This window comes from Hippocampus comes, unplaced genomic scaffold, assembly GCF_001891065.2.
Source record: "Hippocampus comes isolate QL1 unplaced genomic scaffold, H_comes_QL1_v1.1 scaffold36, whole genome shotgun sequence".
Lineage (NCBI taxonomy): Eukaryota > Metazoa > Chordata > Actinopteri > Syngnathiformes > Syngnathidae > Hippocampus > Hippocampus comes.
In genome coordinates this window covers 1385401-1402011 of record NW_017805695.1, presented here as the reverse complement: position 1 = coordinate 1402011, position 16611 = coordinate 1385401, and the positions used below count along the sequence as shown (strand labels likewise).

Here is a 16611-nt window from a genome sequence, read left to right as displayed (position 1 = left end):
TTTGTCACCATATATGGACCCTAGAACTGGTTTCTACTCTGCGGCCATTCCTAAAGAAGAACAAGGGCCAATGATAACAATAATTTAATGCCAGTTCTTATTTCTGTGAAAACAAAATGTATCATTGTCTTCCTGCTTCTTTTATCTGAAAATGTTGAGCCTAATCCTGTTCCAAAAACAAATTTCGTGTCACTGTGCTATCATCACCGTCTCTAAGTAAACCGTTTGAATTGCTTGCCTTCAATCAAGAAATTCATAAAAGAAAGGCATTCGTCTCAAACCAACCACTGACATCTTCTCATTTTTAAGTGAACAGCTGTCAAGTTTGAATTTTAAAGAGATTATTCTTGTGGATGATTTTAACTTGGACTGGCTGTCTTCTTTCTCTGGCCGTTTTAAATCAATTTGTGATTCTTTTGAGCTTCCACAATTAAACAGTGGCCGAACATGTCCAATTACTAAATAACCGAAGAAATCCCCCTTACTTGATTTAGTTTTAACAAATGTTCCATTGAAGTATTCCGATTTTGGCATATTTGCGAATGATGTGAGCGATCAGTTGGTTAAAGCTACAGTCAGACAATCAAAACTTCTCAAAACACGACTACAAATGGTTATTAAAGGTGATTTTAAACATTTATGTGATCAAGCTTTTTATCATGACTTCTGGAGTTGTGACTGGAACATGATTTTCCTTATAGACTATGCAGAAATTACTTTTCGGCAAGTCCTGACAGTATGCACCAACAAAACACCGAAAGAAATGTGTGTGTACCATTACGCTCTGCATTTTAATACTGCTTGTGAAAATCTTGTTCTCCATTGTACACTTTATGCTGTTGCATAGTATCCATCTCTGTATGTCTGCAGGCTCTTACACTGGTATATTTTTGTTTATAAATGTATTATTGGGCTCCTCCCATCTTGTATATACGGTGGTACCTCTACTTACGAATGTCTCCTCTCACGAAATGTTCAAGTTACAAAATGCCTCAACAGGAAAATATTGCCTCTTGTTATGAAAGAATGTCAAGATACGAAAGGTAAAAATAGAGAAGTTTCCTGAACGCAACATACTAATAGGTGCTCTACCATTGGCAATGACCAAGCATTATCCTGCCATCCCATTGGGTAAGAGGGACCTCTACCGAATGTGTCTATGTGTGTAGCTAGATATGTGTCTATGCAGCGTCCTCATCATTTGCCCCTCGGGCCATGAAGTGTTCCGATAGTTTTACGTAAATGTGAATCACCCAGAAAAAAGTGTTGACCAGTCCGGCGATCGCTCACTATGCTGATGTTTGCCTTGGACATTTTCGAAGGATTGTTAAAAGGCGACAAAAGATCAGTTCTTTACAAAACGCCAGGCAAAAACCACTAGTGAGAGAGAACATTAACCAAAGAGGGCAAAAAACGATGAGGATGCAGTTAAAAGTTAAATGACCATCATTTTTATTCTTTATTTATTTATTTATTTGACAGTACACACAACTGCCATTTACTGTGCAATAATCTAATTGTAACATGTATTTGTTACATATTAGATAGATATATAAAACATGGAATGCTGAAAACATGGTTTTCAGCATTTTTGGCCACGACGTTCGTCAAAGAAGAAGAATCTGTGCTTGGTGGTTGCGCCTTCTCGGCGGCACGCGTGAACCGGCACTGATTTTGATCGGGAGGAATGTCGGCGCCATTTGACTGTCGCTGCTGGACAGTTCCGGGGAGCTTGTGTCTTGCGCCTGAAGTAGGCAGCATTTTCACAGCCCCGCTTTGTTCAGCGGAAAGGTCGGTGCAGATGGACAGTCTGCGGCTGGATGGATGCATGGATGGAGCCGACGACGAGAAGAAAGGGACGTCAGCGCAGAGCGCCGACGCGGATGTGGAACTGGGAGTCGCAGCTTGGAATTGCAGCGGATTTACATGGGACAGGAGAAGAGAGCCAATCTCTTTTTCGTTAATGGATAGGCTCACTTGTAAAATGATCTTGTCTTCTTGCAATTTTTAAATTTGTTCTGAGAAAAAAAATGTGATTTTTGTATAAACAGGAGGGTTTTTTTCATAACTTAATTGCAATATTTTTGTACATTATTATTTATTTATTTTTGCTTGTAAAATTTTGACAAAATTTTCCTAAATGTGTTGTCCTGTATTATTTTGTCATTTTATGTTTACTTTCCTTTTGATGGCGGCGCGTGCACCCACAGCGGTTCCTCTTGTTGTATGTTGTGAGAGGGAAGAAATTTCATCTGTGCTGTATGTTTCACATTTGACAATAAAGTTGTACTTGATAATTGATATTTTGATGCATTTTTATGCTTTAGAAAACGTTTATGTCTGAATTTGGGGGGGGGGGGCTTGCAATGGATCAGTGCAGGGGTCGGGAACCTTTTTGAATAAGAGAGCCATGAAAGCAAAATATTTGGAAATGTATTTCATCCATTCATCCATTTTCCGATGGAAAGAGGTCAGAGGTCATGGTTTCGATTCTAGCTCCGGTCACCCTGTGTGGAGTTTGCATGTTCTCCCCGTGCCTATGTGGGTTTTCTCCGGGTACTCCAGTTTCCTCCCACATTCCAAAATCATGCATGGCAGGTTAATGGAACACTTTAAATTATCCCTAGGTGTGACTGTGAGTGCGGATGGTTGTTCGTCTATGTGTGCCCTGCGATTGGCTAGCAACCGGTTCAGGGTGTCCCCCGCCTACTGCCCAAAGACAGCTGGGATGAGCTCCAGCACCCCTTGCGACCCTTGTGAGGATAAAGCAGATCGGAAAATGGGTGGATGGATGGATTAAAAAAATATGTAAAATTAACCAATGAAAATCAGACAATACTTTTGAATTGTGTTTAGACAGCATTATTTTCAAAATCAAACCCATGAAACAGGCCTGGACAAAACCGATAGTAGCCCGAGAAAAGATTAAAAATACTCCCTGGATGTGGTCACATAAGGAAAATGGATGACAAATTGAAGAGATGGATAATACAAATGGTAAAGAGAGAGCCCAGAACAACCACCAATTAAAGCTGAACTCCAAGGTCAAGGCACATCAATGTCACCATCCATCATTGTTTGAGCAAAAGTGAACTTCATGGGAGATGCCCAAGAAGGACACCATTGTTGAAAATAAACCATCAACTAAACAAAAAGGCCAACTGCATACGTGGGCAAGCCACAATTTTGTCTTGGGAAGACGCTTAATGGCTGACAAGATATTATACTCAATTCAATTTTCTTTCCACTCTATTCAAAACAATGAGGTGACACACAAAAATGACAATGACTTACCTATCCTGAAGTTGGGTGATGTCAGGGTATCAGTGGCGCGGCCATTTTCACTAATGATGGTTGTTGTATTTCCCTGCTGACAGTTGTTGTGACATCGACCTCCCACACAGGTAAATTTGCAGATAGTGGGAGTGAAGACCACCTTGATCCTTCCCGTGTGGTTGCCCACTGCCAAAGTGCAAACCATAAAGGAGAGTGATTTTGTTTAACCTCATTAATTCCAAGCATTAAGGTTAAAGTTCAGGTCGAATTTTTTTAAAAAGTGTCATTTGACAGGCGAAAAATGTCATGCTGTTCGTTTTCAGTGAACTAATTACATGAATTGTAAAACCCCTTTTTTATTCTACTGTAGTTTGGGTTTTGACAACGGAATTTGACAACCTTGAGTATTCTAGATTAATCAATTTATGTTATTGTGCGGTGGTTGACAAGATTTTTAGAGCACCGATAAGATGAATACCACAGACACCTCAAATTAAATTCTTTGGTCATGACCAAGACCATGTTTTCCTGTTTCTGTTCTCTACAAGCGTACGTAGAAACACTTCAACTGAAACGATATTATATTTACCATCTCTTAATCACACTTGCCTCGTGTGCGCCTAATATTTTGCTAGAACTATATCTTTGATGTACATTTCAATCATCGATATGTACATTGAACAAAAAGTCTGATCAATTGCTGTCAATGCATCGCTTACTCAAAATCTCTTCATTAAAAATTCACAAAGAATGATTGACTGATGCTTGAACGGACAAATCAAACAACTTTCCCAATTTCCCACTACTTTTCTGTACTCAATTAGTTTTGGAATAATTCCTTGATACACTCGCACTACATGGCTCAAGTAATCACAAGACCACTTCCTGTTCAGTCGCTTGGCAAGCTTACGTCAGGACACCGCCATCCTACACCCGACCCTCTCTGTTGGGCAGTGCAGTGTGTAAGCACTTTTCGGGTGATACGCTACAAAACAACAGTATAATCAGTTTTTTGTTTCCTGAGTCACTGGCTGTCAACATTGAGACAGAACCTGATTTGTTTCCAGTTCCTGGCCTCCAGTCTGAAAGTACATCACGAGTAGGATAGGCAGCAGTTGTTATGATGTGGCTCAATGGCAATGCCTCACCTATACAAGTATCTAAGCAGGTTTTTTGTTTGTTTGTTTGTTTGTTTTTTTGGTCATGTGTTGTCAGAGACCCCATTCCTTCTGTGTACAGTATTTATCACTTGCTCATTTATTTTGGCGAGTCCACTTCCGGGGACCTTCTCTTTGTCTCTTTCCTTTCATTAATCATTTGTGCATCACCATTTGATTTTGATTGTCTTTTTTTCAGTGCCTCCCTGCTCAGCCTGGCTTTGCTTTTTCCTCCACGTACCACTTGAGCCGACACTTATCCTTCTTGCCATTCACTTTTGGAAACACTGCTGTTACCCTTAACTCCCCCCGCCCCTCCCCGCCACTGCAATAAAGGTTCATTTTTATTGAATTTATTGCTATTTGCGCGTCCCATGTGATTTCTTACTGGTGCTATTGATGTGCTTTATAGCAAAAGAGATTAAAAAAAAACACCACTGACAAAAGGTTTGGGATGCTCAATTTTGGGTGCCATTTCAAGTTCGACTCTAAAATGCACAACCTATGAATGGGAACTTAATTTGACTTTCTAGAAACTTTTGAATGCACATGTCCAACGAGTACAATTTGCTCTTCTCTAACAAGGAGCTGAAATTCAAATCAGGCAATCGTTTAAATCGACCAATAGATTTCTAAAGGAAGACCACAGCTATGCTGATGACTTTGCAATGACGAGGTACTGTTTGTCAATTGTTTGGTGAAGTCTTGTTGTAAAGAGGTCAAAATATAAACGGCATGATGAAGAGAACTGTTTAAATACCAGTTTTAACTGACGCTGGAAATGAATTTGTCGAGTCATAGATAAACTGTTGTGAATTTTGCAGTTTAGCAATATTTTTGATAAAAGCAAGTTATGTAAAGAAAAAAAATTAAATAAAACTCCAACATCAAACCATTGAATGTGCAAAGTTTACAGAAAGTCAAATCCCTGGTTGTGGTGCAATTTAGGTTGATTTCACTGAAAAAACGAATACCCCCAAACTTTTTTGTGAGCAGGGACTCGATAGAATGTTTTCAAAATACTGTATATCATTGTCTCCGTTGATTTGAGCATTTTTATAATGAATCAGAAGAGAACATTTCAGCCAAAGCCACAAGTACCTTGTCAAAAGATGTAACAGAAGTTTCATTGAGCTGAAGGGTGCGACATGAATAGTTTTAGCAGATGTGGCACAAAAAAAAAAAAAAAAAGTTCCTGTTCGACCGTCTGTCATATGTGACAAGTTGAACAGAAAAGCTGTGGGCTTCCTGATTTAGAACAGCAAACACATTTGCTCCTTTCACTAAGTCTACTGCTGGAAGAAATGCATGGATTATTCCAAACATTAAACTCTTCTTTTATTTATATATATTTTTTAAGGATCAGAGCCCGCATTGGGCATTTGTAACCGCTGTGAAATGGGTTCTGGTGAAATATTTGACTTTGTTGGACTAGCGCAACCACAAGAAATGACGGAAAAAGTACAAGTGTGTACAAGTTCTGCTTTATGTTTTTAAAATCATATCACAGGTTATGTGGGTCAAGTATCACAGAGCCTTAGGAGCAAAGTAGGTGATTGGAAGTGAGCATTGTCACTTCCACATGTGTATCTCTCTTAACTGATTAATCAACGAATTACAGCAAATTGTTTTAAAATGTTCATGTCAAGTGATCACAAACACCAATCTCTGCGAGTTGATGACTGCAATGCACCGCTGCTTGGCTTTGGGTTAGTAAAACAGCGTAGCTTATTGTCAGATTAATAGCCTCCTGACGACCAGTAGTTCAAATTTGTCCTCTGTAGAGGACATTTGTGAACCTAAATATCTCCCACCCAGTGCCTCCAATCACATTAACTCCTTTTGTTACTCTAAAGAGGACATTCAGTGCTTTCCAATGATACCAAATTTGTAGGGGTTAGAAAAAGTAAGAAAATGGCTTCCCTCAGTGCAAGCACTTTTTATGGGAAGAGGAAAAGTAATACTTTTTATCGACCACATTTTGTCTTGAAATGCTGTTGGCATTTTAATTGTAAGACTCTTATGAACACGTTAAAGTGTTGTTTGAGTTGTTTTAAGTGTATTTGAGCCTGTTTAAAAAATGTAGTGGGATTTCAAAAAATTTTTTGGAGGAGTCAAATTACTTCACATAGATTGGGGAATGTCAAAATAAATGTGATTGGACAACATTTTTTTTCCTAGTAGTCAGGAGGATATGGTATGTCAAATAATGTCAACATGTCATCGTAAGTTTACGGAAGTTATTAGTTTGATCCAGACTTGGGAAAAGAGTTTTGTTGTGTCTATTTTTACATTTGAAAGAGCTCCAGTCAGTCATGATTTCTGCTTAAAGTAGTTTGGAGACTGCAACCCTTTTTATTCCTACTTCTCAATGGCTGCCTTGACACATGAGGCCCACGTGCCCAATTCCAATTCAATGCCGAGAGGATCTCTGTCGAGTTCTGTGTACGTTTTCAAGAGATGCATGTCCAACATGACTGTGTTTGCAGTCAGGGAACACATGGAAATCTCACATGCACAGATGCCCAAAAGTGTCAACGGTGGGCAGCGAGTACATGGTAAGAAAGTACAAATAAATAAAACGTTTATGTATATTTGGCTTGTGCTGATACTTACCACCCATGGATTTAAATACAGTTAACGGTCATATAACTCACAATGGACTCCATCTGCAATTATTCTCCTCATATAATGCTTGACCTATATGTAATTTTCCATACTCACACCATATTGACATTTTCAGGCCACTTTGTGTTCCTGTATAACGAAGACCTGCAAAGTTGCAGAGTTGAGACAGTTGAGTACTACATACCAGTGCCCAATCTGTCAGCAAAACTTTTGCAAATATTGATTTCAATTAGTTAAATGATTTTCTGATGTGCACTGATTTGCATTAAAACATTTCAATGAATTAGAGTACCAAGACAGGCTTGAAAAAGGTTTAGACTAATATTGTAACTCATATGGATGTGGGAAAACTCTCTTTGTTTCCAAAAGTGCAAACTTTGTTTCGTAACGTCACAGTGGTGTATTTTAAAGAGGCTGCAAAATATGACCGATGATTTTCAATTTTGTTTAAAATGCTACCTCCCTAACACAATATTTGATATCACCCAGAGTGAAGACTCATCCGGAAATCAAATAGGTCCAACACACAAGACATGCATATGCCGCCCCTGAGATCAGTTCAGTTTTCAGTTGATGATGATTGTCAACGCTGCACTTCCTATTTCTCCAGATGACCACAGCCCAAATGCTTTTCAAATTTATCCAAATTAAATCCTGGATGGTTGTGCACCTCCTGCACCCCAATCAGGGGGAAAAAAAAATCAAACTCCACAAGTCAAAATTAATCAGAGCAAATTGGATGTTCCTACATTAAAAACATTGCCACAGGAGGGAAACCCAACAGTGGCTGAAATACTTTGCAGGGAGGCCTCTGTCAACAAGTCGTTGGGTGGAAACTCCCTCATTAATATACCATTCAGTTGTAAAAAGGTAGTGGAGCTGCCGTCACTGGGGAATGTTTCAGTTGTTTTTTTTTTTTTTTTTTTTTTTTAAGGGGGTGGGGTGGGGAGGAAAAAAAATCATTGAGGTCCTTTAAGAGGGAAGAAAGGGCGGCATTGTATGTGGGGGATAGGTGGTGGCATAAGCCAACTCTGTTTCAGAGATGGTCATTCCATCTTCGCGTGCCGAGGATGGCTTCTCTCTTCCTTCAAACAATCTATCTCCTGTCATATTTCAAAGGAATATGTACATTTTTGTCATTTTTGTGTTGTGTAAAAATATGGATATAAACATTGTTTGTGAGGTATTAGTTGAAGAAAATTGTCTCTTGTGACTTGGATCAAGATTAGACCACATTTCATGAGTAACTTTTGGATGCACAATCACTTTTATTATTTTCCAGTGAAATGCATTACGATTGCATTCGGTTGGCAAAAAAGGACTGCAGCCACCTCGAGGCCAATCGAGGCTGTGCTTATTTTTTCTTTGCAAAAGGCTGAATTGTTAAGCCGAAAGGACAACATTGTGTGTGAGAGACAGGTGGTGTTGTCAGCCTCCTCCTCTGTTTTAATGCAGATGGCCTCTCTCACTCCTCTTTCAAACCATCTGTTCTCTCTGTCCATGATAACTGCATTTTTGTCTTCCAAAGACTGCCGTTCCTCTTTGAGGTGCACGTAGACAGCTGAGTCTTGAACTGAAGAGCTGAGCCCGTGTGTTGTGCCGTGCATCCTGCGTAGTGGTTGTTTGATTTCCTCAATGTATACGTCAGTGCATTCCTAATGGCACTTGACCGCATACACTTTCTGGGTATGGGGTGTCCAGTCTTTGGTGTGTACCATCCTTTGACCCACTTCAAAAGATGTGTGATTCTTTTGGCAGGGACCCAATTTGACACAGTGGCTATATCGGTCATGTGGCTTTTGCTGAAAACGATAGGCCCACCAACGCAAGGCTTCACTCTTATGAGCTTGACACAATGCGGCGACGCCTCAGCATTGCCGGACCCATCATAAGAGATGATATATCCGGGGTGACAATATTGCTGTGTCTGTCACGATTTTCTTCCTCATCGACCTTGCTCGTGTCCTTTCTGCAACAACACATACTTTTCATAAATGACCAATTGAACGAGGCCCAGATTTTCGAGCATCCCTCAGGTGCCTGTCCCTTTACTCTTTGGATTCACTTCACAAAACTGCGTTTCATCCTTGCGCAGAGGTCATGCTAGGTTCTTGTCACCCGAAGGAGGCCATCATCCTTTTATTTAGTTGATCTTAGAACTTGGGGACCCTTCTCCGGTACAATCCTTAAAGCAATGGCCAGAAATAAAAACTAAGCTAGGGAACAAAACTAAGACCCATGACGAGGCAAGGTTCCAGGTCTACAGCCCCGATGCAGAGGAGTGCTGCTATTTTTAAAAGGATGCTAAAGTCATACTTTTTTACCTCAGCTCTGACTTAATTCTGACTACTATGTTTTCAGATAATGGATGATATCTAATGGTTTGTGTTTTCTATAGTTCAGATTTACAGCAGGTGTTTCATTTGCGGTTGCTTATGTGGTCATACGCAATTTTGCAAACATTCGTTGCGGTCATATTGGCACATAACGATCTGATAAAATCCAATTTTAATCCACATTTGAAAGAGGCCTGATTGTATTCTGAGATATGCAATTCCATGTGGTTTTTTTCCCCTCTTCACGCTGCCATGAAGCATATCCGAATGGTGCCAGAGCAAAAAAAATGGAATCGTCAGTTGAACTATGCAGTGCAAATCAAGTCAAAAACAGCAATTATACTGTTGCCTGATCGAGGGCTCTGTGTTGGAATTCATGTCGTCCAGATTTGCTGTATAGGGATTGCAGGTTATTCCAGTGTCTTTGTCGGTTCTCTGTCATGGTATAGTATCACATTAGCAAGGTTCACTGGGACTCAAACTCCCATGGCACGGGTGCTCAGCTGCAGCATTTTCTTTGCCATGACCTTTGCCTAATACAATACATGCATCGTGATTGTCAGTTTGTTAAAAACATTGGAACTTCCTTGAATGAAGTGTTTGACCGTGACGTAAACTCCTCCCACCCATGGCAAAGTATCTCCCACGACCAATTTTGGTACAGTATTTATGAAAGGATTTTTTTAAAAGAATAATAATCACCCCGTCCCCCAAAAAATGAGTCGATAATCTCCTTGGAAAAGAAGGCTAATTAGAATAAGGACTCACCGTGAATAGGGTTGTGTGCCACTGAGAGCGGGATGGGCCTTTCAAGTTGAGGTTTGATGTGTGTCTGCGTGTGGGTGGTGTGTGTATGGTAATATTTCGGCTTTATGATATATGGCTGGCCAGGGTGCATGGGCATAGACCGGATTCTGGAGGGAAAGAGAGAAAAAAAAAAAAATCAAACACAAGATACCTCCACTGGTAAACATGTCTGATGTTGAAATAATAAGGAACCGAGTGCTTCAATGGGTCACGAGTACAAAGCGATGCAAATGTATTTTATTTCCACAGCTAAACGAAACCTCTTAATTTTAAGAGTGCATCAAGTACAAACCAGAAAAAGAAGCAGCGTAATCTAAAATTCGACATAGTTTTCATCAAATTCAGTTTGAAATGAAATGAAATGACAGAACTTCAACCTGTAAAATAAAATAACACATTTACAAAAAAAAAAACTACATACACCAAAAAATGTTGAAGTAATAACTCGGCTGTTTGGAGTGCAATACAATTTTGGAGCATTTTACATTTCAATTCGTTCCACTAACGCGTTTTCTTTGCGTTTACATGACAAAGACTGTATGCAATAACCCCTGGTGACTGGAGGTGGTGTAATTCCAACAATTATTTTTTGTTTTATTTACATTTATATCGATGAAATGTCATGTAAAAATAAGTATGACTAAATCAACTAAATTGTGCATGAACTCATCATCCTGTCTACGATGAAAGGCGAAGCATCTAAGACAACCACAAACAGTCAGGGCAGCTCGTGAACAAGACAGTCAGCAATTGGGGAGCCTTTGTTTGTTTTGTTTTGGGGGTTTTTCAGGTTTTGCCAAAGGTACAAATGGAAGCAACTGATGTTTTAAATTAAGGGTCGTCCTTGATGGTGTCAACGCTGAGAGGCTTGCTTTCATGCCTCATATTTGAGGTGAAAAACAAAATGAAACTGAACTTTGACATAAGCCTTCACGTTCAAGATCCATAGTTTGACAATGCAATGTGCAATTTGCTTAACATAAGTGACCTATCATCACAAGTTGGCTGAACAAGACTTTAGTCAACAGGCACAGACGATACACTACATCTTTTTTTATATAGCGCTAACATAAAACACGGACAGTCATACAATCTTCTTCTTCAACTATTCCTTCATATGCTTTGCTTTTGAAGCAGTTATAGAATAAAAAAGAGAGAATCAAAGTCTCCTTTCACCAGTGGATCAGAAACGTCATGCTCAAAATGTGCATGACATCCCACGTGTCGGCTACAAGCGAAGTTTTAAAGTAAACAAGAAGCTGTAGTGTCTATTGACAACAAAAGAAATTGGTTCGCCTCGCCTGTCAATTTTATATCAGCTTCAATTCCAAGCGGCGACTCTCAGTTCCAAATATTACTGTTGTTTCACACAGATTGATCAGAGCATCGAGGGCTCTGTGTTGGAATTCATGTCGTCCAGATTTGCTGTATAGGGATTGCAGGTTATTCCAGTGTCTTTGTCGGTTCTCTGTCATGGTATAGTATCACATTAGCAAGGTTCACTGGGACTCAAACTCCCATGGCACGGGTGCTCAGCTGCAGCATTTTCTTTGCCATGACCTTTGCCTAATACAATACATGCATCGTGATTGTCAGTTTGTTAAAAACATTGGAACTTCCTTGAATGAAGTGTTTGACCGTGACGTAAACTCCTCCCACCCATGGCAAAGTATCTCCCACGACCAATTTTGGTACAGTATTTATGAAAGGATTTTTTTAAAAGAATAATAATCACCCCGTCCCCCAAAAAATGAGTCGATAATCTCCTTGGAAAAGAAGGCTAATTAGAATAAGGACTCACCGTGAATAGGGTTGTGTGCCACTGAGAGCGGGATGGGCCTTTCAAGTTGAGGTTTGATGTGTGTCTGCGTGTGGGTGGTGTGTGTATGGTAATATTTCGGCTTTATGATATATGGCTGGCCAGGGTGCATGGGCATAGACCGGATTCTGGAGGGAAAGAGAGAAAAAAAAAAAAATCAAACACAAGATACCTCCACTGGTAAACATGTCTGATGTTGAAATAATAAGGAACCGAGTGCTTCAATGGGTCACGAGTACAAAGCGATGCAAATGTATTTTATTTCCACAGCTAAACGAAACCTCTTAATTTTAAGAGTGCATCAAGTACAAACCAGAAAAAGAAGCAGCGTAATCTAAAATTCGACATAGTTTTCATCAAATTCAGTTTGAAATGAAATGAAATGACAGAACTTCAACCTGTAAAATAAAATAACACATTTACAAAAAAAAAAACTACATACACCAAAAAATGTTGAAGTAATAACTCGGCTGTTTGGAGTGCAATACAATTTTGGAGCATTTTACATTTCAATTCGTTCCACTAACGCGTTTTCTTTGCGTTTACATGACAAAGACTGTATGCAATAACCCCTGGTGACTGGAGGTGGTGTAATTCCAACAATTATTTTTTGTTTTATTTACATTTATATCGATGAAATGTCATGTAAAAATAAGTATGACTAAATCAACTAAATTGTGCATGAACTCATCATCCTGTCTACGATGAAAGGCGAAGCATCTAAGACAACCACAAACAGTCAGGGCAGCTCGTGAACAAGACAGTCAGCAATTGGGGAGCCTTTGTTTGTTTTGTTTTGGGGGTTTTTCAGGTTTTGCCAAAGGTACAAATGGAAGCAACTGATGTTTTAAATTAAGGGTCGTCCTTGATGGTGTCAACGCTGAGAGGCTTGCTTTCATGCCTCATATTTGAGGTGAAAAACAAAATGAAACTGAACTTTGACATAAGCCTTCACGTTCAAGATCCATAGTTTGACAATGCAATGTGCAATTTGCTTAACATAAGTGACCTATCATCACAAGTTGGCTGAACAAGACTTTAGTCAACAGGCACAGACGATACACTACATCTTTTTTTATATAGCGCTAACATAAAACACGGACAGTCATACAATCTTCTTCTTCAACTATTCCTTCATATGCTTTGCTTTTGAAGCAGTTATAGAATAAAAAAGAGAGAATCAAAGTCTCCTTTCACCAGTGGATCAGAAACGTCATGCTCAAAATGTGCATGACATCCCACGTGTCGGCTACAAGCGAAGTTTTAAAGTAAACAAGAAGCTGTAGTGTCTATTGACAACAAAAGAAATTGGTTCGCCTCGCCTGTCAATTTTATATCAGCTTCAATTCCAAGCGGCGACTCTCAGTTCCAAATATTACTGTTGTTTCACACAGATTGATCAGAGCGTCTTTGCAGATGGCCAGAAATCTTTGTGGTTCTGGCATTCTCCCATGAAGTCGAGTATGTTTTAAAAGAGGGAAATTCTGCATTTGGGAGGGAGGGGAAAACTATCAGGGTGACCAGGTCTCAAAACCACAACACATTGGAGGCAACGGCTGCCCCAACACAGAAACAAAAAGCATGTCCGAGTCCCAGAGAGATTGGCAAGGCTGCAGAGGCCTTGGTGAGCAAGCACCCCTGCCTGAAAGAAAACCGTTCCGTATCGGGGTTGGAGGGCCGGCAGAAGAGTCTGCGCTTCAAGATGGGCAACTAAAGGGCCAAAAAAAGCAGAGATGGCATAAAAAAATGTGGCTGTGAATGCAAGGAAGCATAGCAGGACCAATCCAGAAGGGACAGCACCCAGGGCCACCCTCAAATGACCCAGAAGAGAAGTCAAGCTTCTTCTGTACTGTCCCCAGGGAGAAAAAGAAAGACACACACTTGAGACTGAGAAACTTGAGATGGTGGAGCAATTCAAAAGGACATCCGTAGAAAAAGACTCGATTCTCATACATCAACAAATGCAACACACCTTTCTGCTCAGGCATGAAGAAATTAAGTTGTGTCTTTCCTTTGCCCAATTAAAAGACAGGTGGCCTTTTGTGAATCCAAAGTGGGTAAAACCTTAAAAACGGCATTTGGAAAAAGTGTTTCTTGGGAGTGCCTGATCTGGATGGAAGCCAAATATCAAGTCATTTTTGATCAAATGTGTACATGGTAAACTTATTTGTTTCAAAATCCCAGTTTAGTGATCTTAATTTGTTTTGGTTTCCGATGCAGTCCACACTGAATTCCACAGGATAACAAATAAATGTCGAACATTTTCCTTCTATTCTGCACTCGGTAAATACACACCTAAGCTGCTGAAGCTCGACAATGAGACCAAGAACATCTAATGGCATACGAAGAACAAGTGCAAAACAAAAATGAACACATTAAACAGATGTGATGTGAAAATGTGTCACAGCAAATCCAAACCTTCCCTCATGAATTACTTTGCGTCGTTTCATAGGACAAAAACAACATCAATGCATCTCGAACAGCAGCCATGGCTGCTGTTCTAGAATTCATCTGAGGTGTTCAGAACTCGCAAGATATGTTTCTCTTCTTGTCCTAAAACGACAGTTCAATAACTTGATTTGTTTTGCAAAGAGAAATGTCATCATGTAACAATGAAAAACAGCTCAATTCTATGTGCTTTATTTGCTGACTTCCAGCATGTTAGCTCATTTGTTTGCTGTTCAGTGAGTGTCAGATTTTCTTGAATATATGGTGTTGTTTCCCCCGTTTCATTAAAGTGAACACGAAACATTCAACAATAGTCCCTTACCTCTGACATCATTTTAGCCACAATGCTTAGTTTCCGGCGCCATATTCGAGGCTCCCGCAGGAGGCAAAAGGAAAACATGAAGAACAGCCTGATCCATTGTTAGTGTTATCGGTCATCGGTCTACTTATATCTAGTTTTGTGAAAAAGTTCCCAATTAGGACACCTGTCCATTATATTGGAACCAGATATAACACACGAGTCGAAAAACTGACATTGGTTGGAGGGAAAGGCAACGGGAAAACGCCGACCCCTCGGATCAAGGTTCAAAATCAGACTAGTCAAATGAAACCAATTTGTCCCTGAAGTCAGTGATCACAATATTGTGAATTACTTGATTGTACGCAAGCGTGCCTGCTCCTATGAGGACTCTGATGCAACCTGAAACAGCACAGGTAGCGACTATTTGGCCTCTGTTATTTCACTCACTCGACCATGTGCCCTCAACTGCTTTTGCCCTCGAATGTGAATGCCTCAGCACACGGTGTACAAATGTGACATCACATGAGAAGAGGTTATATGACTGCTGTTATTTTTATCAAAATGGTAAGAATAAGATATGGTATGGCACTCACTAGGGATGTCCCAATCTGATCATGTGATCGGAAATCGGAGCTGATCAGGGCATTTTCTGAAACGTTATTGGTCACAAAGTGACCAAATAATCCAAATCTATATATTTCTTGTCAAACAGAGCAATAATAGCTTAATTTTATACTTCACACACACACACACACACACACACACACACACACACACACACAGACCCTCTGTGCACAGCTAGTGTTCTGTCTCAGCGCTGCAGCGCCTTATTAAATTGTGTTTGGAGCAACAAGCTGCCTCGCCTCACTTGAGTGGCAGATGAGTTGAGAGAGCGACAGACAGGTTAGCAACTGTGACACGTCCAAATGACGTAACGTGAAATAGAAATTTGACAAGTGTAAATCATTTTTTGACAAGCTAGCTTGTTCCGCAATGGTTGCATTTAAAGAGGTCATAAATTAAAATAAAAAGTTTCTAGATGAGAGTCACATAAATACCCACCATAAAAATGTTTAAGTGATAAATCTATCAATTTGTTTGCATTGTTTGTTGTTCCCTGATTTATGACGAACTCGCTTCTGCTTACACCACACTTTTTGCTAGAATTTAGTGAAGTTGTTGTCGTGAACGCTTAAAAGACGGCAAGTTCAAGTGTTTAGTAAGTTAACTGCACAAATTGTAGTAAATTAACTTTCATATTAATTCAAGGTTTATTTTACCTTATTTATAGCATAAGCGTTACCTATAAGAACAAAACATATACAGCATGTATAGTACATCTGATAATGTTGTATATCCGTAATGCTGTAATAAAGACTAATTTATTGCTTGTATTTGTTTGAATACACTGGAAGAGGACCAGGAAAAAATAAAATATAAATTGTTAAATGGCTATTGCAATACTGAGAGGGTAAAAAAAAAAAAAATCACATCATTTTTCAAAATCGCTCAGATCTACTAGAAACAATGTTACCTTTGTTTGCAAAGTGACAATAGTATACTACTTAAGCACTGTGGACCAGTGACGAGTCAGTCACAGGGTGCATACGATATACACAAACATCCACGACATTTAATGGAGTGTGAGAGGAAGCTGGAATACCCAGATAAAACCCTCACAAGCACAAGAGAAACTGCGAGGCAGTTTTGCTAACTAGAGCTCTTCCATGAAGCCATCAACTTTGCCTTACTCTTAAGGTCAGGGGTCACACCTGGGTTATACGGACACAAATTTGATGTTTAATAGGAAGTATTTCTGCGCTGTTTTTGCTTGTTTCT

At 39.7% G+C, this 16611-nt stretch overlaps 1 protein-coding gene across 6 annotated transcripts in view; it reads right to left on the bottom strand.

Moving 5' to 3' along the window:
* Positions 1-16611, bottom strand: part of ltbp1 (latent transforming growth factor beta binding protein 1) — a 96270-nt gene that overhangs the window by 63015 nt on the left and 16644 nt on the right. For 5 of the 6 annotated variants that reach the window (XM_019882124.1, XM_019882126.1, XM_019882127.1 and 2 more), the window contains exons 4-5: positions 12006-12151; positions 3295-3462 (exon numbers count right to left, since the gene is read on the bottom strand). In XM_019882124.1, coding sequence (XP_019737683.1) covers positions 3295-3462; positions 12006-12151 — 314 coding nt within the window. Of the gene's footprint in view, positions 1-3294; positions 3463-10165; positions 10336-12005; positions 12152-16611 lie in introns of those variants that run through there. The other variant, XM_019882129.1, reaches the window with a different exon arrangement.